The following is a 24,154-nucleotide window of genomic DNA, read 5'->3' as shown; positions in this document are numbered from 1 at the left end:
CATGACGACTGTTGCATATATCAACCATCAGGGGGGAACAAGGAGTTCCCTGGCGATGGAGGAAGTGACCAAGATAATTCAATGGGCGGAGGATCACTCCTGCCACTTGTCTGCAATCCACATCCCAGGAGTGGAAAATTGGGAAGCGGATTTTCTGAGTCGTCAGACATTCCATCCGGGGGAGTGGGAACTCCATCCGGAAATCTTTGCCCAAATAACTCAATTATGGGGCATTCCAGACATGGATCTGATGGCCTCTCGTCAGAACTTCAAGGTTCCTTGCTACGGGTCCAGATCCAGGGATCCCAAGGCGACTCTAGTAGATGCACTAGTAGCACCTTGGACCTTCAACCTAGCTTATGTATTCCCACCGTTTCCTCTCATTCCCAGGCTGGTAGCCAGGATCAGTCAGGAGAGGGCTTCGGTGATCTTGATAGCTCCTGCGTGGCCACGCAGGACTTGGTATGCAGACCTGGTGAATATGTCATCGGCTCCACCATGGAAGCTACCTTTGAGACAGGACCTTCTTGTTCAAGGTCCATTCGAACATCCGAATCTGGTTTCCCTCCAACTGACGGCTTGGAGATTGAACGCTTGATTTTATCAAAGCGTGGGTTTTCAGATTCTGTAATAGATACTCTGATTCAGGCTAGAAAGCCTGTAACTAGAAAAATTTACCATAAAATATGGAAAAAATATATCTGTTGGTGTGAATCTAAAGGATTCCCATGGAACAAGATTAAAATTCCTAAGATTCTATCCTTTCTACAAGAAGGTTTGGAGAAAGGATTATCTGCAAGTTCTCTGAAGGGACAGATCTCTGCTTTATCTGTTTTACTTCACAAAAGGCTGGCAGCTGTGCCAGACGTTCAAGCGTTTGTTCAGGCTCTGGTTAGAATCAAGCCTGTTTACAGACCTTTGACTCCTCCCTGGAGTCTAAATCTAGTTCTTTCAGTTCTTCAAGGGGTTCCGTTTGAACCCTTACATTCCGTAGATATTAAGTTATTATCTTGGAAAGTTTTGTTTTTGGTTGCAATTTCTTCTGCTAGAAGAGTTTCAGAGTTATCTGCTCTGCAGTGTTCCCCGCCCTATCTGGTGTTCCATGCAGATAAGGTGGTTTTGCGTACTAAGCCTGGTTTTCTTCCGAAAGTTGTTTCCAACAAAAATATTAACCAGGAGATAGTTGTACCTTCTTTGTGTCCGAATCCAGTTTCAAAGAAGGAACGTTTGTTACACAATTTGGACGTAGTCCGTGCTCTAAAATTCTATTTAGAGGCTACTAAAGATTTCAGACAAACATCTTCTTTGTTTGTTGTTTATTCTGGTAAAAGGAGAGGTCAAAAAGCAACTTCTACCTCTCTTTCTTTTTGGCTTAAAGGCATTATCCGATTGGCTTATGAGACTGCCGGACGGCAGCCTCCTGAAAGAATCACAGCTCACTCCACTAGGGCTGTGGCTTCCACATGGGCCTTCAAGAACGAGGCTTCTGTTGACCAGATATGTAAGGCAGCGACTTGGTCTTCACTGCACACTTTTGCCAAATTTTACAAATTTGATACTTTTGCTTCTTCGGAGGCTATTTTTGGGAGAAAGGTTTTGCAAGCCGTGGTGCCTTCCATTTAGGTGACCTGATTTGCTCCCTCCCTTCATCCGTGTCCTAAAGCTTTGGTATTGGTTCCCACAAGTAAGGATGACGCCGTGGACCGGACACACCTATGTTGGAGAAAACAGAATTTATGCTTACCTGATAAATTACTTTCTCCAACGGTGTGTCCGGTCCACGGCCCGCCCTGGTTTTTTTAATCAGGTCTGATGAATTATTTTCTCTAACTACAGTCACCACGGTATCATATGGTTTCTCCTATGCATATTTCCTCCTGTACGTCGGTCGAATGACTGGGGTAGGCGGAGCCTAGGAGGGATCATGTGACCAGCTTTGCTGGGCTCTTTGCCATTTCCTGTTGGGGAAGAGAATATCCCACAAGTAAGGATGACGCCGTGGACCGGACACACCGTTGGAGAAAGTAATTTATCAGGTAAGCATAAATTCTGTTTTTCCTTTGCTCCCTCTGACACAATTTTACACCTGCAAAAGTTGGGAATAGGAAGTGGAGGTGTTAAAGGGACATTCCAGTCAAAATTTAAATGCACATAGATGAATTACATCTTTGAATAGAAACATATATGCAATATAAATGTATTGGCAAAAATACTTCTAGTAAAAGTCATCACTATTTTAGTGTTTGCATTTTTCTCTGCGTGTGCATGTGATAAATAGCTAGATATTCTCAGTGCACCAGCATTTTAAACACTGCAGCTGCTCAGAGCGCCAGTGGGCCCTTATCATGTCAACAATTAACAAATTGAGTCATTACCAGATAATATTAGCACCTTAGGCTATCTAAGCAAGATAGGAGCTTACCTGTGTCTTATGATAAGCCTGCTCCTAATAAACATTCTATTTCATCCACTCTGAAGACTCCGCATTCTTTTTCCTCATTTCTATCTAAGCAAGGGCTGTGTTTAAAATGCTGGTGCACGGCGCACTCTTTTGAAACTGCTATCGTTTTTAGTAGAAGCATTTTTCTATTTAAATCTGAAATGCATCCATGTGAATTTTTTTAATTCCAATTTTGGATGGAATGTCCCTTTAACTAAACACTGCATCTATTTTTTACCAAGTGGATGCCTAAGTAATATCCCAAATTTACAGATTGCTCTTAATGTATGCTACTAATTTCAGATCTTTTGTTGTGGTGTTAAAAACCAATTACTTTATTAAGGGCAAGATTACAAGTCGCGCATTTTGAGTTTTCCGCAGGTGATGTGGCCTTTAAGCAATCAATTTTCATTGTGCAGCTATTACAAGTTTTGAAAAATCGAGATTGCGTGCGCGCATTCACCTTTTGCGCAACAATCCTTTCCGCGCTCAAAGACTTGTAGTTAACAGTTTTGCACAACATAAAAGTTTCACAAATCACTTCAAAAATACATTACAAAGTACATTTACACTATATTAACACTGTCTAATAAAACATTATTTAAAAAAATATTGCACACAAAAGTTATAAGGGATCAAAGATACAAGATCTCGGGTGTTAGAAAAAAAGAAGGGCAAAGGGTGTTTAACATAGAGATACATACATATACATGTCTAAAGATGTATTATATATATATATATATATATATATATATATATATATATATATATATATATATATATATATATATATATGTCTATATATGTGTACATATGTATTTTAAAAAAAAAGCAGACGCATGGATTTTATATTGACATACATACACATTTATAGAGAAACATGGATTTATATGTCTGTATATATTTAACAATGGGGATAATAAATATATATTACATTTCAATCTTGCACATTAAACAATATCTCAGAGGGATTTGCATAAAGATATTCACATATAAATCTCAAGATATCTAGACATATATATTCATATACATATCTAGCTATAAATTTAAATATCAGTCCAAAAATTATCTGATATATAGAGAAATATTTATTTATAAATAAATAAATAGAACATATTCCGTTACGAAAACATTTTTGCAATATGAAATATTTGCATTTTCATGTACACTTTTCAAGGAGAATACGTCATGGGCTTTGCGCAACATATTAGGGTTTTGTGTGTTTTTTTTTCTATTTGTCTTCTCCATTGACTTCTATGGGGAATACGTAAACGTGCACATGATTTGGCTGTTATTTCTCAACTTGTAATAGCTGTCTAACCCCAAATGTAAAAAAGCCATAACGCGTGCTGTGTTTTCAAAACTGATTTGCCGCACTTGCCCTTAATGTGTTACAGACCTCTTGAGTGTGAAATATTTCAGTCTAGTATATGATGAGATTTTCTTCACCATGTTGACTTTTTATTTTGTGTAGCTCTACCTGAGGATTTTGGAAGTAAAGACTATAAACCTCCTACAGAACCTCCCTGTATTATTGAAACACTTTGTAGCCTCCACTATGGCCTGATATTGGAAGCAAAGGGGATAAAAGAGCATTTCTGGAAACCATACATCAGGAAACTGTTTGACAAAAAGGTACCATCTAATGAAGTACACATTAGTCAGCTACCATTATGGTCCTCTATGGCAGCCATTTTGTTTTTTAAGAAACATCCAAATAGCACCAGCACACATTAAAAAATCAGTGCAATTTATTGTACATAAATGGCACTGATTTTGTATGTGTGCTGGTGCTATTTGGATATTTCTCGTGACAGAGGGTTATGGTGCAGAACCCCTAACATACCATGCACACTGAGGGGATTAGTACTGGACAATCTTTGATATTTGTAGCCATTTTCTTTTGTCTTGAGTATTATTCTTGTGTTAGAGGGGCATGCAAACGTTGAGATAGTAAAATTATTTGTGTAATCATGTATATTAAAAGAACAACTCAGCAATAAACTTTCTTTATTTTTACCACATTTCCCTTGTGGGTTCCAATTGCATGCTGGAGACTTTACAATTTTGTCTACCCTAGTAACCAATCAAGTTAACATATTCAGCAATTGTTAACTCTTAGTTGGTTTGTTGATACAACAAAAAAAAATCTTAAATTAAATACAAGGTGTTTTATGTGCCTTTTAAGAATAAAATATCATACTGGCATGCAATTAAAAGTTTTTTTTCTCTATTTGCTGTGTTTCTGTGTGTCTGTTTGTTTTTTAATTCACCATATAATGTATGTTGAATACACATTTAGGAATACATTAAATGTTGTTATTGTAATTATTATGTAAAACACTGTAGATATATTATTTAATTTTTTTACATTTTTTTTAAAACGTTCTCTGGTATGTCAGAAAATTAAGAAACATGCGGACAGGCCTACTTATTCTTAAAACTTACATCAAGCACTACTGGGAGCCAGCTGAACACATCTGGAGAGCCAATGACTAGAGAAATATGTGTGTAGTCACTAATCACCCAACTAACTCCCATTAGTGCTGCTCTTGAACGTACCTGAGTATGCTTTTTGAACAAAAAACAAAGCAAATGTAAGAACAGAAGAAAATGCAAATGTTTATTAAAGTTGTATGTTCTATCTGCACAATAGATGACGGTGACTTTAATAATAGAGAAAGAATCTGTAAATAATTACAAGTACAAGAAGTCTAAAAAGGACTGATGCTTTACTAACGTCCAATGGTTTTGTTTTCCAGCTGCTGAAGGGAAAGTCGGATACTCTTGTTGGATTTTTAGAACCAGCCAATTTTGCTGATTGTGTGTAAGTGGGTTCTGTTTTCCGCTCTCCTAAAGTGAGCATCCTTTGTATGCGGCCTACAGTTTGTTCAAACCTATCTCCTGTTGTTTGTAGGAAAGCAGTTAACAATGCCTATGAGGCACATGTCCTCTCAGTTGGAAGTCTGGATGAGAGAATTTTTCTGGAGGATGCAGATGAGGAAATAAAGAGTTTAGGTTGCTATCTGATCCCAGCGTCTATAATGGAGTCTTCAGAGAGAGCACAGGTGACTTCGAGTCTACAGCAGCACTTTGATAGGGTAAGTCTATCAGATGACACAAGTCACTGAAAACAAATGAACCCTTTTGTTATTGTAAAGGCCTGCTATGCATAGTTCAAGCCTTATGTCAAGTGTGTGGTTTTCTTTCAATATTTCTAAAGCAGAAATCAGGCCGGATTTCAACTCCACTAACTGGGGTGACATGCACAAGGGAGAGCAATCCATTCACAACACCTTTGTCATGCGCTACCTACAGAATTAGCCGTCTTCTCTCTATCCTGACTGGGCTTAAACCAGCTCCCAGTGAAAGACTGCTCAAGATACTAAGGTATGCATGTTTTTTTTTTTTTGTAACAGATTTGCCCAAACTATGGCCTGAGCACCACATTGCCTTGACAAGGTTTTTTTGTGGGACCCGCAACACTACTGAGCATACAAAAAAGGAAAGTGCTTAGTACACTATGGGCTAAATGAACATTCTAATGCAGAAAAGACATACTGTATTTTGTATGAGCATGTCATTGTTGCATCATTGACCATAGATAACTATTTATTTAGCTCCTAGAATGGGATTGAACACATATGCAAAGTCATTCAAATGGCAGTTTGTGAAATGAACTCTTCTGATTGTCTGACATATCTCTTCCTCTTATAGATGATTTATGGGCATTTATTCTATCCCTAATTCTATCCCTAATTCACTCTCTCTTCTTTATTACTGCCAACATAAGCCTTAACTAGCATATCCTTGATAAATCAAGAATATGTTAGTTAGGGTTGATAAAAGATAAATATTGGATGTGCCGAAATAAAACTGGTAGTATAAATCAATATATAGTGATAAAACTTACGGTATCAATGATACCTATATAAACATATAAATGAAAAAAATGAGTGAACAAGAATAAGATAAGTGAACAATACTTGTATTCCATTCCCCAAGAAAAAAGTTCAAAAAGCGACTGTGAACTTGTTCAATATTTGTGGAAATCCGTTTTCACAGAAATAGTGGCTGCTGAACTCCTTCCAAAAAGCTCTACAAGAAGTTGAGCTTACGAAATCTGTAGAATGGCAAAAGAAAAAGAAGAAGGCGCCACAATGGTGCAAGATCAACTATAATGTTGTGCTAAAAAACAGTTGTATCCTCAGAATACTCACAAATTATATAGAACTTGAGAAGTGCCACAAATGCCTGTTGGACCTTTAGGAGCCGTCCAGAAAGCTCACACTCCCAAGATAGAAAGCCAATGGTTCACTTGATCCATGTGGATAGATTGTCATACATCGGTCCCAAACAGGTAATGCGTGTCTGCTTCTAATTTCTGGATCAACCCCTTAGCAGTGAAGTGACAATGATATGATATCAAACTCACAGAGAATGTGTTGGAATATATTAAAATTAGCCGTGCAAAGTCTGTCTTAATAAAAATATACGGCTAGATTTAGAGTTTTGTCGGTAACGACCCGCGTAGCTAACGCTGGCTTTTTTCTGGCCGCACCTTTAAAATAACTCTGGTATTGAGAGTCCACAGAATGGCTGCGTTAGGCTCCAAAAAAGGAGCGTACAGCATATTTAACGCCACTGCAACTCTCGATACCAGAGTTGCTTACGGACGCGGCCAGCCTCAAAAACGTGCTCGTGCACGATTCCCCCATAGAAAACAATGGGGCTGTTTGAGCTGAAAAAAAACCTAACACCTACAAAAAAGCCGCGTTCAGCTCCTAACGCAGCCCCATTGTTTGCTATGGGGAAACACTTCCTACGTCTGCACCTAACACTCTAACATGTACCCCGAGTCTAAACACCCCTAACCTTACACTTATTAACCCCTATTCTGCTGCCCCCGCTATCGCTGACCCCTGTATATTATTATTAACCCCTAATCTGCCGCTCCGTAAACCGCCGCTACTTATATTATCCCTATGTACCCCTAATCTGCTGCCCTAACATCGCCGACCCCTATATTATATTTATTAACCCCTAATCTGCCCCCCACAACGTCGCCTCCACCTGCCTACACTTATTAACCCCTAATCTGCCGACCGCACCGCACCGCTATTATAATAAAGTTATTAACCCCTAATCCGCCTCACTAACCCTATAATAAACACTATTAACCCCTAATCTGCCATCCCTAACATCGCCGACACCTAACTTCAAACATTAACCCCTAATCTGCCGACTGGAGCTCACCGCTATTCTAATAAATGTATTAACCCCTAAAGCTAAGTCTAACCCTAACACTAACACCCCCCTAAATTAAATATAATTTAAATCTAACGAAATTAATTAACTCTTATTAAATAAATTATTCCTATTTAAAGCTAAATACTTACCTGTAAAATAAATCCTAATATAGCTACAATATAAATTATAGTTATATTATAGCTATTTTAGGATTAATATTTATTTTACAGGTAACTTTGTATTTATTTTAACCAGGTACAATAGCTATTAAATAGTTAAGAACTATTTAATAGCTAAAATAGTTAAAATAATTTAAAAATTACCTGTAAAATAAATCCTAACCTAAGTTACAATTAAACCTAACACTACACTCCGATTGGCTGATAGAATCCTATCAGCCAATCGGAATTCGAGGGACGACATCTTGGATGACGTCATTTAAAGGAACCGTCATTCGGCGAGTAGGCGTCGGGAGAAGAGGATGCTCCGCGTCGGATGGAAGATGATGGCTCCCGAAGAAAGAAGATTGAAGATGCCGTTGATAGAGACTGGTATCAGGCTTATTAATAGAGATACATACTCTTATAAAAGTGTATTTTAAAACATTTGCTGGCATGTTTAATCGTTTTTTACATATGTTTGGTGATAAAACTTATTGGGGCCTAGTTTTTTCCACATGGCTGGCTTGAATTTTGCCTAGAAACAGTTCCCTGAGGCTTCCCACTGTTGTAATATGAGTGGGAGGGGCCTATTTTAGCGTTTTTTTGCACAGCAAAAATTACAGACACAGACATCCAGCTTCTTCCTGCATGATCCAGGACTTCTCTGAAGGGCTCAAAAGGCTTCAAAAGTCGTATTGAGGGAGGTAAAAAGCCACAGTAGAGCTGTGGCAGTTGTTGTGACTGTTTAAAAAACGTTTTTGTCATTTGTTATTCCGTTTTTGGTATTAAGGGGTTAATCATCCATTTGCAAGTGGGTGCAATGCTCTGCTAACTTATTACATACACTGTAAAAATGTCATTAGTGTAACTGCATTTTTTCACTGTTATTTCAAAATTTGGGAAAATTTGTATTTCTTAAAGGCGCAGTAACGTTTTTTTATATTGCTTGTAAACTCATTGCTAGTCTGTTTAAACATGTCTGACACAGAGGAACCTACTTGTTCATTATGTTTGAAAGCCATGGTGGAGCCCCATAGGAGAATGTGTACTAAATGTATTGATTTCACCTTAAACAGTAAAGATCAGTCTTTATCTATAAAAAGAATTGTCACCAGAGGGTTCTGTCGAGGGGGAAGTTATGCCGACTAACTCTCCCCACGTGTCAGACCTTTCACCTCCCGCTCAGGGGACGCACGCTAATATGGCGCCAATTACATCAGGGATGCCCATAGCGATTACCTTGCAGGACATGGCTGCAATCATGAATAATACCCTGTCAGAGGTATTATCTAGATTGCCTGAATTAAGAGGCAAGCGCGATAGCTCTGGGGTTAGGAGAGATACAGAGCGCGCAAATGCTGTAAGAGCCATGTCTGATACTGCGTCACAGTATGCAGAACATGAGGACGGAGAGCTTCATTCTGTGGGTGACATCTCTGACTCGGGGAAACCTGATTCAGAGATTTCTAATTTTAAATTTAAGCTTGAGAACCTCTGTGTATTGCTTGGGGAGGTATTAGCTGCTCTGAATGACTGTAACACAGTTGCAATTCCAGAGAAATTGTGTAGGCTGGATAGATACTATGCGGTGCCGGTGTGTACTGACGTTTTTCCTATACCTAAAAGGCTTACAGAAATTATTAGCAAGGAGTGGGATAGATCCGGTGTGCCCTTTTCCCCACCTCCTATATTTAGAAAAATGTTTCCAATAGACGCAACTACACGGGACTTATGGCAGACGGTCCCTAAGGTGGAGGGAGCAGTTTCTACTTTAGCAAAGCGTACCACTATCCCGGTTGAGGACAGTTGTGCTTTTTCAGATCCAATGGATAAAAAATTAGAGGGTTACCTTAAGAAAATGTTTATTCAACAAGGTTTTATTTTTCAGCCCCTTTCATGCATTGCGCCTGTCACTGCTGCGGCGGCATTCTGGTTTGAGGCCCTGGAAGAGGCCATCCATACAGCTCCATTGGAGGAAATTATTGACAAGCTTAGAACGCTTAAGCTAGCTAACTCATTTGTTTCTGATTCCATTGTTCATTTGACTAAACTAACGGCTAAGAATTCCGGATTCGCCATCCAGGCGCGTAGGGCGCTATGGCTTAAATCCTGGTCAGCTGACGTGACTTCAAAGTCTAAGTTACTCAACATTCCTTTCAAGGGGCAGACCTTATTCGGGCCTGGCTTGAAGGAAATTATTGCTGACATTACTGGAGGCAAGGGTCATACCCTTCCTCAGGACAGGGCCAAATCAAAGGCCAAACAGTCTAATTTTCGTGCCTTTCGAAATTTCAAGGCAGGAGCAGCATCAACTTCCTCCACTTCAAAACAAGAGGGAACTGTTGCTCATTCCAGACAGGCCTGGAAACCTAACCAGTCCTGGAACAAGGGCAAGCAGGCCAGAAAACCTGCTGCTGCCCCCAAGACAGCATGAAGGAAAGGCCCCCTATCCGGAAACGGATCTAGTGGATGGCAGACTTTCTCTCTTCGCCCAGGCGTGGGCAAGAGATGTTCAGGATCCCTGGGCGTTGGAGATCATATCTCAGGGATATCTTCTGGACTTCAAAGCTTCTCCTCCACAAGGGAGATTTCATCTTTCAAGGTTATCAGCAAACCAGATAAAGAAAGAGGCATTCCTAAGCTGTGTGCAAGACCTCCTAGTAATGGGAGTGATCCATCCAGTTCCGCGGATGGAACAGGGACAGGGGTTTTATTCAAATCTGTTTGTGGTTCCCAAGAAAGAGGGAACCTTCAGACCAATCTTGGATCTAAAGATCTTAAACAAATTCCTCAGAGTTCCATCATTCAAAATGGAAACTATTCGGACCATCCTACCCATGATCCAAGAGGGTCAGTACATGACCACAGTGGACTTAAAGGATGCCTACCTTCACATACCGATTCACAAAGATCATCATCGGTTCCTAAGGTTTGCCTTTCTAGACAGGCATTACCAATTTGTAGCTCTTCCCTTTGGGTTGGCCACAGCCCCGAGAATCTTTACAAAGGTTCTGGGCTCACTTCTGGCGGTTCTAAGACCGCGAGGCATAGCGGTGGCTCCGTATCTAAACGACATCCTGAATTGCCAAATTGCCAAGTCTCATACAGAGATAGTTCTGGCATTTCTGAGGTCGCATGGGTGGAAAGTGAACGTGGAAAAGAGTTCTCTATCCCCACTCACAAGAGTCACCTTCCTAGGGACTCTTATAGATTCTGTAGAGATGAAAATTTACCTGACGGAGTCCAGGTTATCAAAACTTCTAAATGCTTGCCGTGTCCTTCATTCTATTCCACGTCCGTCAGTGGCTCAGTGCATGGAAGTAATCGGCTTAATGGTAGCGGCAATGGACATAGTGCCATTTGCGTGCCTGCATCTCAGACCGCTGCAATTATGCATGCTAAGTCAGTGGAATGGGGATTACTCAGATTTGTCCCCTCTACTAAATCTGGATCAAGAGACCAGAGATTCTCTTCTCTGGTGGCTATCTCGGGTCCATCTGTCCATGTTTATGACCTTTCGCAGGAAAGATTGGACGATTGTAACAACAGATGCCAGCCTTCTAGGTTGGGGCGCAGTCTGGAACTCCCTGAAGGCTCAGGGATCGTGGACTCAGGAGGAGAAACTCCTCCCAATAAATATTCTGGAGTTAAGAGCAATATTCAATGCTCTTCTAGCTTGGCCTCAGTTAGCAACCCTGAGGTTCATCAGATTTCAGTCGGACAACATCACGACTGTGGCTTACATCAACCATCAAGGGGGAACCAGGAGTTCCCTAGCGATGTTAGAAGTCTCGAAGATAATTCGATGGGCCGAGTCTCACTCTTGCCACCTGTCAGTGATCCACATCCCAGGCGTAGAGAACTGGGAGGCGGATTTTCTAAGTCGTCAGACTTTTCATCCGGGGAGTGGGAACTCTATCCGGAGGTGTTTGCTCAACTGATCCATCGTTGGGGCAAACCAGAACTGGATCTCATGGCGTCTCGCCAGAACGCCAAGCTTCCTTGTTACGGATCCAGGTCCAGGGACCCGGGAGCGACGCTGATAGATGCTCTAGCAGCTCCTTGGTTCTTCAACCTGGCTTATGTGTTTCCACCGTTTCCTCTGCTCCCTCGACTGATTGCCAAAATCAAGCAGGAGATAGCATCAGTGATTCTGATAGCGCTTGCGTAGCCACGCAGGACCTGGTATGCAGACCTAGTGGACATGTCATCCTTTCCACCATGGACTCTTCTAATACAAGGTCCTTTCAATCATCCAAATCTAATTTCTCTGAGACTGACTGCATGGAGATGGAACGCTTGATCCTATCAAGGCGTGGCTTCTCTGAGTCAGTCATTGATACCTTAATACAGGCACGAAAGCCTGTCACCAGGAAAATCTACCATAAGATATGGCGTAAATATCTTTATTGGTGTGAATCCAAGAATTACTCATGGAGTAAGGTTAGGATTCCTAGGATATTGTCCTTTCTCCAAGAGGGTTTGGACAAAGGATTATCAGCTAGATCTTTAAAAAGACAGATTTCTGCTCTGTCTATTCTTTTGCACAAGCGTCTGGCAGAGGTTCCAGACGTCCAGGCTTTTTGTCAGGCTTTGGTTAGAATTAAGCCTGTGTTTAAAACTGTTGCTCCCCCGTGCAGCTTAAACTTGGTTCTTAATGTTCTTCAAGGAGTTCCATTTGAACCCCTTCATTCCATTGATATTAAACTTTTATCTTGGAAAGTTCTGTTTTTGATGGCTATTTCCTCGGCTCGAAGAGTCTCTGAGCTATCTGCCTTACAATGTGATTCTCCTTATCTGATTTTTCATGCAGATAAGGTAGTTCTGTGTACCAAACCTGGGTTTTTACCTAAGGTGGTTTCTAACAAGAATATCAATCAAGAGATTGTTGTTCCATCATTGTGTCCTAATCCTTCTTCGAAGAAGGAACGTCTTTTACTTAATCTGGACGTAGTCCGTGCCTTGAAGTTTTACTTACAAGCTACTAAAGATTTTCGCCAAACATCTTCCCTGTTTGTCGTTTACTCTGGACAGAGGAGAGGTCAAAAAGCTTCGGCAACCTCTCTTTCCTTTTGGCTTCGGAGCATAATTTGCTTAGCCTATGAGACTGCTGGACAGCAGCCCCCTGAAAGGATTACAACTCATTCTACTAGAGCTGTGGTTTCCACATGGGCCTTTAAAAATGAGGCCTCTGTTAAACAGATTTGCAAGGCTGCGACTTGGTCTTCGCTTCACACCTTTTCAAAATTTTACAAATTTGATACTTTTGCTTCTTCGGAGGCTGTTTTTGGGAGAATGGTTCTTCAGGCAGTGGTTCCTTCCGTTTAATCCTGCCTTGTCCCTCCCATCATCCGTGTACTTTAGCTTTGGTATTGGTATCCCATAAGTAATGGATGATCCACGGCCCGCCCTGTCCTTTTAAGGCAGGTCTAAATTTTAATTAAACTACAGTCACCACTGCACCCTATGGTTTCTCCTTTCTCGTCTTGTTTCGGTGGAATGACTAGATATGGCAGTGAGGGGAGGAGTTATATAGCAGCTCTGCTGTGGGTGATCCTCTTGCAACTTCCTGTTGGGAAGGAGAATATCCCATAAGTAATGGATGATCCGTGGACTGGATACACTACAAGAGAAATAAATTTATCAGGTAAGCATAAATTATGTTTTTTTAAGTTTACTGACACTTTAAGTAACAAACTGTGAGGTGTTCTAGCTTAAACCTGAAAGAAACAACTTCAGTATCAGCTAAAGGTATTACACTGTCTGAGTCTGAGATTTCACCCTCAGATGCTACCGAAGTATCTTCCTCTTCAGGTTTCTGGGAAGGAACATTTGGAATAGCCACTACTGTGTCAGCAACCTTATTCACTGATTGATTACATTTCCTCTTGCGCTTTCCCTGCAGCATGGGAAAAGCAGACAATGCATTAGATACCGCTGATGACAGTAGGGAAGCGATGTCTTGCTAGGTAACACCAGGTGGAGTAATAGAGGAAGCGCAGGGCACTGGCTGTATGGACGCTAAATTTCGGGACGCTTGAGGAGAAAGCTGCGGCATATCTTGAACATTGTCAGAAGACTCCTGAGCAGTATCCGCCTTAGACAATGTTGGCTCAGGAAAAAGTCTATCCCTGCAATGTAAAGTTCTCTCAATACATGAGGAACAGAAAGGGATTGGTGGTTCTACATTAGCATCAAAACATAAAGAACATGTAACATCTTGCAGGGTTTCTTGGTCCATCTTTATTCACCAATAAACAGACAAACTGATATTTTTATTTACAAAATAGCCCCCCCAAAAAATTGTTACTGTTGCTTTAAATTTTAAACGAAAAAAAATAACTTATGTATGTTTCTGTTATTTAAAATACACAATGGCCCTCAAAATAACACTCCAGACAACTCTACACCTCAGCTTACCTGCCTGCCTACTAACGAAGTATATTACTTTGTAGCTGATTCGGACTCAAATGTTTAAAAATTACGGTCTGTAACCGCTACCCTGCTGAATCTGTGACGCAGCTGATTTCCAATCCGGAACAGAGGAAGTGAGACAGGGCCAGAAAAAAAGGCGCGCAATAGGAACTGCCGCCATATCTAACGCCGCCCATCGTGGGCGTAACCACATGAAACTCCCGATCGGCTAAATGTATTATCACAGCCGTCAGGAGTAAAGTAAAAAATACACCACCATGACTGAGCCAGATTCTCCTCGTCCCCAGTGCCTGCTCTGCTGCCCTTAATAAACATTCCCCTATCATAGGTGAATGTGACTTGTCCCCCAATGTATGTAAAAGTTCTATCTATTTTCTCTGTATGCGTGTCCCAGAAAAAAATTAAAGTTAGCACTTACCTTAAGACTTCTGCCAGGCAGCACGGCAGTTCACTAGGTTTGAGAGGCCAGTTTCCTCACATCGACATGTGGATAGAAACAAAGGCCTCTAGTTATCAACCCGTCAACCTCAAATACGCTGGAATTCCGCAGCATATTTGTGGCGAGGCTGATTCGCCTAAGTTATCAAGCCCTACACACCGGCAAAAGTAGAATTTTGTGACGTAAGCTTCGATCTGCCGGACTCAGTCCGACACAGATCGATCCTTACGTCACTCCAGATGTTCCGAACACAAGTTCGGCACAGTCTGACTACTTTTGCTAGTTATCAAAAAACTAGCAGGTACGCTCGGCACTTTTCCGGCCCAGCGTACCTGGTTTTCAATCCGCTGCCCTGGAGGTGGCGGATCCCATAGGAATCAATGGGAGTCTGACCATAGCGAAAGTTCATGTTCGCTGCTGCCCGACATCCCATTGATTCCTATGGGAGATGTCTGCACCTAACATGTACCCCGAGTCTAAACACCCCTAATCTGCCCCCCCTACACCGCCGCCACCTAAATAAAGTTATTACCCCCTAAACCGCCGCTCCCGGACCCCGCCGCCACCTATATAATACCTATTAACCCCTATCCTGCCCGCCTATACTGCCGCCACCTATATTAAATTTATTAACCCCTATCCTGCGGATCCCGGACCACACCGCCACCTATATTAAACTTATTAACCCCTTAACTGCCCCCCTACACCGCCGCAAACTATATTAAATTTATCAACCTCTATCCTGCCCCCCCTACACCGCCGCAACCTATAATAAAATTATTAACCCCTAGACCTAAGTCTAACACTAACCCTAACACCCCCCTATCTTAAATATTAATTAAATAAATCTAAATAAATATAACTCTTATTAAATTAATTATTCATATTTAAAACTAAATACTTACCTATAAAATAAACCCTAATATAGCTAAAATATTACTAATAATTATATTGTAGCTATTTTAGGATTTATTTCTCCAACATAGGTGTGTCCGGTCCACGGCGTCATCCTTACTTGTGGGATATTCTCTTCCCCAACAGGAAATGGCAAAGAGCCCAGCAAAGCTGGTCACATGATCCCTCCTAGGCTCCGCCTTCCCCAGTCATTCTCTTTGCCGTTGTACAGGCAACATCTCCACGGAGATGGCTTAGAGTTTTTTGGTGTTTAAATGTAAGGCAGCGACTTGGTCTTCACTGCACACTTTTACTAAATTTTACAAATTTGATACTTTTGCTTCTTCTGAGGCTATTTTTGGGAGAAAGGTTTTGCAAGCCGTGGTGCCTTCCATCTAGGTGACCTGATTTGCTCCCTCCCATCATCCGTGTCCTAAAGCTTTGGTATTGGTTCCCACAAGTAAGGATGACGCCGTGGACCGGACACACCTATGTTGGAGAAAACAGAATTTATGTTTACCTGATAAATTACTTTCTCCAACAGTGTGTCCGGTCCACGGCCCGCCCTGGTTTTTTAATCAGGTCTGATGATTTATTTTCTCTAACTACAGTCACCACGGTATCATATGATTTCTCCTATGCAAATATTCCTCCTTTACGTCGGTCAAATGACTGGGGAAGGCGGAGCCTAGGAGGGATCATGTGACCAGCTTTGCTGGGCTCTTTGCCATTTCCTGTTGGGGAAGAGAATATCCCACAAGTAAGGATGACGCCGTGGACCGGACACACCGTTGGAGAAAGTAATTTATCAGGTAAACATAAATTCTGTTTTTTATTTTACAGGCAACTTTAAATTTATTTTAACTAGGTACAATAGCTATTAAATAGCTATTAACTATTTAATAGCTACCTAGATAAAATAAAGACAAATTTACCTGTAAAATAAAAACTAACCTAAGTTTCAATTACACCTAACACTACACTATCAATAAATAAATTATTCATATTTAAAACTAAATACTTACCTGTAAAATAAACCCTAAGATAGCTACAATGTAATTAATAATTACATTGTAGCTAATTTAGGAATTATATTTATTTTACAGGCAACTTTGTATTTATTTTAACTAGGTAGAATAGTTATTAAATAGTTATTAACTATTTAATAACTACCTAGCTAAAAGAAATACAAAATTACCCGTAAAATAAATCCTAACCTAATTTACAATTAAACCTAACACTACACTATCATTAAATAAATTAAATTAATTAACTACAAATAGCTACAATTAAATACAATTAAATAAACTAACTAAAGTACAAAAACATTTAAGTTACAAAAAATAAAAAAATATTACAAGATTTTTAATCTAATTACACCTAATCTAAGACCCCTAATAAAATAACAAAGCCCCCCAAAATAAAAAAATGCCCTACCCTATTCTAAATTACAAAAGTTAACAGCTCTATTACCTTACCAGCCCTTTAAAGGGCCTTTTGCGGGGCAAGCCCCAAAGAAATCAGCTCTTTTGCATGTTAAAAAAAACACAATACCACCCCCAACATTACAACCCACCACCCACATACCCCTCTAACCCAAAACCCCCTTAAATAAACCTAACACTACCCCCCTGAAGATCTCCCTACCTTGAGTCGTCTTCACCCAACCGGGCACCGATGGACCAAAGAGGGCATCCGGAGCGGCAGACATCTTCATCCAAGCGGCATATTCTATCTTCATCCATCCGACGAGGAGCGGCTCCATCTTCAAGACCTCTGGCGCGGAAAATCCTCCTTGACCGACAACTAGACGACGAATGAAGGTTCCTTTAAGTGACGTCATCCAAGATGGCGTCCCTCGAATTCTGATTGGCTGATAGGATTCTATCAGCCAATCGGAATTAAGGTAGGAAAAATCTGATTGGCTGATCCAATCAGCCAATCAGATTCAAGTTCAATCGGATTGGCTGATCCAATCAGCCAATCAGATTGGCTGTTCCGATCAGCCAATAGAATGCAAGCTCAATCTGATTGGCTACCTTAATTCCGATTGGCTGATAGAATCCTATCAGCCAATCGGAATTCGAGGGATGCCATCTTGGATGACGTCACTTAAAGGAACCTTCATTCGTCGTCTAGTCGTCGGTCAAGGAGGATGTTCCGCGCCGGAGGTCTTGAAGATGGAGCCGCTCCTCGTCGGATGGATGAAGATAGAAGATGCCGCTTGGATGAAGATGTCTGCCGGTCCGGATGTCCTCTTCTGCCCGGATAGGATGAAGACTTCTGCCGCTCCGGATGCCCTCTTTTGGTCCATCGGTGCCCGGTTGGGTGAAGACGACTCAAGGTAGGGAGATCTTCAGGGGGGTAGGGTTTATTTAAGGGGGGTTTGGGTTAGAGTAGGGGTATGTGGGTGGTGGGTTGTAATGTTGGGGGGTGGTATTGTGTTTTTTTTAACATGCAAAAGAGCTGATTTATTTGGGGCATGCCTCGCAAAAGGCCCTTTTAAGGGCTGGTAAGGTAATAGAGCTGTTAACTTTTGTAATTTAGAATAGGGTGGGGCATTTTTTTTATTTTGGGGGGCTTTGTTATTTTATTAGGGGGCTTAGATTAGGTGTAATTAGATTAAAAATCTTGTAATATTGTTTTATTTTTTGTAACTTAATTAGTTTAATATAGATGGCCGCGGTATAGGGGGGGCAGGATAGGGGTTAATAAATTTATTATAGGTGGCGACGGTGTAGGGGGGGCAGATTAGGGGTAATAAGTTTAATATAGGTGGCGGCCGGGTCCGGGAGCGGAGGTTTAGGGGTTAAACAATTTATTTAGTTGCGGCGGGGTACGGGATCGGCAGGATAGGGGTTAATACATTTATTATAGGTGACGGCAGTATAGGGGGGGCAGGATAGGGGTTAATAGGTATTATGTAGGTGGCGACGGGGTCTGGGAGCGGCGGTTTAGGGGTTAATCAGTTTATTAGAGTGGCGGTGGGCTCCGGGAGTGGCAGTTTAGGGGTTAATACATTTATTATAGTTGCGGCGGGGTCTAGGAGTGGCGGTTTAGGGGTTAATAACTTTATTTAGTTGCGGGGGGCTCCGGGGGTGCCGATATAGGGGGTAGAACAGTGTAGTTTAGTGTGGGTGCTTTGAGACAGCTTATCAATAAAGCAGGGAAAAAGCCGAAGAGCAGTGAGATCGGATGAGTGATAACTATCACAGTCCGCTGCTCATCGCCCCGTACTTGGTGCATGGCTTTTTGACAGCTTTTTTGATAACTTTGGCGAGCGTATTCAGGTCCGCGGTGGCAAAGTGAGGCGAGCTTAGGCGAGCGTATTGGAGCCGGCGAAGGCAGGTAAGTAGACACGTTGATAACTAGAGGCCAAAGACTGAGTAATCTTACTCAGGCTTGCACGGTTAGGGCAGCATAAATATATGGGAGGCGCAATGAGGATTGTACCCCAAAAGTTCCCTTTGCTTGAAATCCACCACTGCTCTACTGAAGAGACTGATATGGACTACGGCTACACCCTAGAACAAAACAGAACAATCTTGCACTGCTTTAAAATAATAAAATCTTGCTTGAATAAACTTTTCCTAACACCTAACTTTAGCACTTCCTTGCTCTAACGTAGGCAAAGAGAATGACTGGGGTTGGAGGGAAGGGAGGTGATATTTAACAGCTTTGCTGTGGTGCTCTTTGCTGCCTCCTGCTGGGCAGGAGTGATATTCCCAATAGTAATTAGATGATCCGTGGACTCACCGTTTAATTAGAAAGAAATAAAAAAAAAATATTACTGTTATCGGGTCTGCCAATAGAAGAGTCATTTGGGAAATCCCTATACGAAACTACACATTGCAGCACACTAAGTTCAATACCGTAATGATATTCAGAACTTTAGATACAGAGTATTTCAGCGTAGGAAATAGTGGAGACATAGATGAGAATATATATTGCAATGTGCTCAATATGTAATCACAAGGTTTAATATCTGCTTCAATAATATTACAATTGGTTACAAAGTATTTTGTTTACGGTAATACCGTTAACCAGTAAGAGGTATATACGAAATTTGTGACGTAACGTTTTGATCCGGGGTTTCCCACACATGCGCTGTTCGATTTGGCAGACACCGACAGGAGTGTTTGTAACCCCTTAGTGACCACAGCACTTTTCAGTTTTCTTATCGTTTGGGACCAGGGCTATTTTTAAATTTCTGCGGTGCTTGTGTTTAGCTGTAATTTTCCTCTTACTCATTTACTGTACCCTTACATATTATATACCATTGTTCTCGCCATTAAATGGACTTTCTAAAGATACCATTATTTTCATCATATCTTATAAATTACTATAATTTTTCTTTCTGAAAAATTTGAAAAAAACACCCATGCTAGTTTAGAAATATCCAATGTTTACATGTTCTTTGCTTTTTTGCGAGTTATAGGGCAATAAATACAAGTAGCACTTTGCAATTTCCAAACCATTTTTTTTCTTCAAAATTAGCGATAGTTACCTTGTAACACTGATATCTGTTAGAAATCCCTGAATATCCCTTGATATATTTGTTTTTAATAGACAACCCAAAGTATTGATCTAGGCCCATTTTGGTATATTTCATGCCACCTATTCACCGCCAAATGCAATTAAATAAAAACAATCGTTAACTTTTCCACAAACTTTGTCACAAACTTTAGGTTTCTTACTTAAATTATTTACAAACATCTTGTGCAATTTTGGCACAAATGGTTGTAAATGCTTCTCTGGGATCCCCTTTGTTCAGAAATAGCAGACATTTACGGCTTTGGCATTACTTTTTGGTACTTAGAGGGACGCTGAATGCCGCTTCGCACCACACTCATATTATGCCCAGCAGTAAAAGGATTAATTAGGTAGCTTGTAGGGTTAATTTTAGCTTTAGTGTAGTGTAGTAGACAACCCAATGTATTGATCTAGGCCCATTTTGGTATATTTCATGCCACCATTTTATCGCCAAATGTGATCAAATAAATTTTTTTTTAACTTTTTCAATAACTTTAGGTTTCTCACTGAAATTATTTACAAACAGCTTGTGCAATTATGGCAAATGATCCTCTTTTCTCAGAAATAGCAGACATATATGGCTTTGGCGTTGCTTTTTGGTAATTAGAAGGCTGCTAAATGCCGCTGTGCACCACACTTGTATTATGCCCAGCAGTTAAGGGGTTACTTAGGTAGCTTTTAGGGTTAAATTTTAGCTTTAGTGTAGAGATCAGCCTCTCATCTGACATATCCCACCTCCTGATCCCTCCTTGACCCCTCTAAAACATATCTCTTCCCTCCCCGCCTCACAATTTTCACCGCCATCGAAAGTCTGCCAGTACTAAAATAAAAAGCTTTTTTATATATATATATATATATATATATATATATATATATATATATATATATATATATAATTTTTTATTTATTTTTATTCTGCAGTGTTGGATCCCCCTTAGCTCCCAACCTCCCTGATCCCCCTCAAACAACTCTTTAACCCTCTGTAGTGTAGCTGCCCCCCTCTCAATAGCCTCCCCCCTCCCCCTCCCAGATCCCTTTCTTAAAAATGTTTAACCCCCCCTTTCCCTCTCCCTCCATCCCATTACCATTTAATTGTAATTTATTTTAAAGTACTAGTGCGTGTGCACACATCCGTGCACGTGCTCCCGCCCGCCCCTCGCAAGCTCCTAACCACTTACGCGCACCGGATCAGGAAGTGATCCAACGATGGACCACCCACCCACCTCCCTGCTATGGCTCCCACCCACCAACGAACGGCACTATCGCTGGCCAATGACAGTGTTTGTAGCATGTACCCTGTACGTCCTTGGTCATTAAGGGGTTAAGCCGTGTTTTGTAACAATATTGTATTCACCTGATGAAACAGTCGTTTGAGGACCGAGAAACATGTTGTGAGACAAGTTTTATATTAAAGTCTATGTTTTTATTAAGACAGACTTTGCACGGCTAATATTAATATATTCCAACACATTCTCTGTGATTGTGATATCATATCATTGCCACTTCGCTGCCATGGGGTTGATCCAGAAATTAGAAACAGACACGCGTTACCTGTTTGGGACCGGTGTATGACAATCTATCCACACGGATCGAGTGAACCATTGGCTTTCTATCTTGGGAGTGTGAGCTTTCTGGACGGCTCCTAAAGGTCCAGCAGGCGTTTGTGGCACTTCTCAAGTGCTATACAATTTGTGAGTATTCTGAGGATACAACTGTTTTTTTAGCACAATATTATAGTTGATCTTGCACCATCGTGGCGCCTTCTTCTTTTTCTTTGCCATTCTATAGTTAGGGCTGATGTTGGCAGTAATAAAGAAGAGAGAGTGAATTATTTAACAACACCGAAAAAGGTTCTTATCCCTGCCTACAATGCACAGATTCACTATAGAAAAAAGAGAGAAATGAATAGGTTATACACATGTGACACTGACCATGTTATATACCTTTCAAAATGCCCTTGTGGAAAGGGCTATATTGGGGAGACTACACACCCCATTAGGAAAAGATTAAGTGCCCATAAATTGTCTATAAGAGGTAGAGATATGTCACTACCAGTGTCTGCCCATTTCACTATAGCATGGCATACAGTTAGCCAGCTAAGATTCCAAATTATTGATCATATTTCATAACCTAGAGGGGGTGGAAATAGAGAGTTAATGCTTAGGAGGAAAAGGGAAGTTTGGTGGATCTAGCACATAAGGACTCTACTCTTTAAACAGAGATAATGATTTTTACTTATTTATTTTTTACTTATTTTTACAAAATTATTTTTTTGATTAGGTATTTTTTAGTTTTATAATTTTAATATTAAATCTTTTGGAGTAAAGTAATGTACCAGAATTAATCAGACCCAGTTAATGTACACTTGCTATTATCAGGACCAAGGCAAGTGTGCAGTGCAACAGAGGTATAACTAAAATATTTAACACACAAAGAGGAAATAAACCAACAGGGGGAGGCAATAATAATAATTATTTGCCCTCCACTGATGGTTTAAAAGTATACCCTTACCTGGCACAAACTATTGAAGGTTATATAAAAAAAAAATCAGTGAAAACACCATTAAAGATTGCATTATAACACACAATTTAATATTATTGCAGATCAATAATTGCATATCAAAAAGAATAACGTATTTGCAAAAAGCAAAATATTCAAATAATAATAACAATAATAAGCCACCTCAGCGGTATCAAAAACTTAAATCACAGCAGATAATAAAGGGTACCCTTAAAAGGAATAGGCAGGCAGCTACACTTTATCGCAGCAAACACCGGATAACCTGCAAACATCGCATCCAGGTGACATTACAAAGGATCCGTATACATAGCAATTGTTACCCACATGGAACTAGTAAGCAACCTAATAGCAACCGGCCCCCCTTTGCCAACTCTATATTGAAGCTAGACGGAATGACAGCAGGAGGGTAAGGTGAGTCACAGACTGAGCCCCAGTCACGGACAAACTGATCATCAGTTTATGATACCTGGTGAGAACAAAATGTGTTGACAACCTACCCTGCCTATACCTAAGCTTCCAACTAACACCAGACTGTGCATTTAATCTGGGGGAGACTGCTTTAACTGTCACCTTGTTTGCTTACTAACGGGGTTCTAAACTACATTAAGGACTACTCTCAACAACTGCGGATGTGAAGTATAATACTACTATTGGGACATTATTGTGGGTGCATACAACCCGATACCGGTGAATGGGTGCAAATTACTTATAGGGAGCTCCCTATTTTTTCCTTTTAAGGGTACCCTTTATTACCTGCTGTAATTTAAGTTTTTGATACCGCTGAGGTGGCTTATTATTATTAGTATTATTATTTTTTGAATGGTTTGCTTTTTTGCAAATACTTTATTCTTTTTGATTTGCAATTATTGATCTGCAATGATATTAAATGGTGTGTTATAATGCAATCTTTAATGGTGTTTTCACTGATTTTTCTTTATATGACCTTTAATATTTTGTGCCAGGTAATGGTATACTTTTAAACCATCAGTGGAGAGCAAATAATTATTATTATTGCCTCCACCTGTTGGTTTATTTCCTCTTTGTGTGTTAAATATATATATATATATATATATATATATATATATATATATATATATATATATATATATATATATATATATATATATATATATTAGTCCTGAGTAACGGATGCACTCTCAGGGGTTTAAGACAAACAGTGTCAACTTTAATGCAATGATGTTTCAGAGACCAACTGCCCTTCCATCAGATTAGACACTGAAAGGGAAAGGGACAGTTAAAGGGACAGCTGGTCTTTGAAACGTCATCACATTAGATACATAATTTAGATAGAACAAGCAATTTTAAACAAATTTCTAATTTATTCCTAGTATCTGATTTGCTTCATTTTCTTGATATCCTTTGCTGAAAAGCATATCTAGATAGGCTCAGTAGCTGCTAATTGGTGGCTGCACAAAGATGCCTGGTGAGATTGGCTTACCTTTGTTCATTGCTATTTTATCA

The 24,154-nt window shown here is 40.3% G+C and overlaps 1 protein-coding gene across 4 annotated transcripts in view; it reads left to right on the top strand.

Annotated features, from left to right (window-relative positions):
• RBL2 (RB transcriptional corepressor like 2) overlaps positions 1 to 24,154 on the top strand; it is a 194,340-nt gene that overhangs the window by 63,390 nt on the left and 106,796 nt on the right. For 3 of the 4 annotated variants that reach the window (XM_053699499.1, XM_053699497.1, XM_053699500.1), the window contains 4 exons: positions 3,915 to 4,075; positions 5,203 to 5,267; positions 5,358 to 5,541; positions 5,664 to 5,830. In XM_053699499.1, coding sequence (XP_053555474.1) covers positions 3,915 to 4,075; positions 5,203 to 5,267; positions 5,358 to 5,541; positions 5,664 to 5,830 — 577 coding nt within the window. The remainder of the gene's footprint in view (positions 1 to 3,914; positions 4,076 to 5,202; positions 5,268 to 5,357; positions 5,542 to 5,663; positions 5,831 to 24,154) is intronic. The other variant, XM_053699498.1, reaches the window with a different exon arrangement.

This window comes from Bombina bombina, chromosome 1 (assembly GCF_027579735.1).
Source record: "Bombina bombina isolate aBomBom1 chromosome 1, aBomBom1.pri, whole genome shotgun sequence".
Taxonomy (NCBI): domain Eukaryota; kingdom Metazoa; phylum Chordata; class Amphibia; order Anura; family Bombinatoridae; genus Bombina; species Bombina bombina.
The sequence above is the reverse complement of the archived record's forward strand: the minus strand, read 5'-3'. Positions and strand labels throughout refer to the sequence as shown.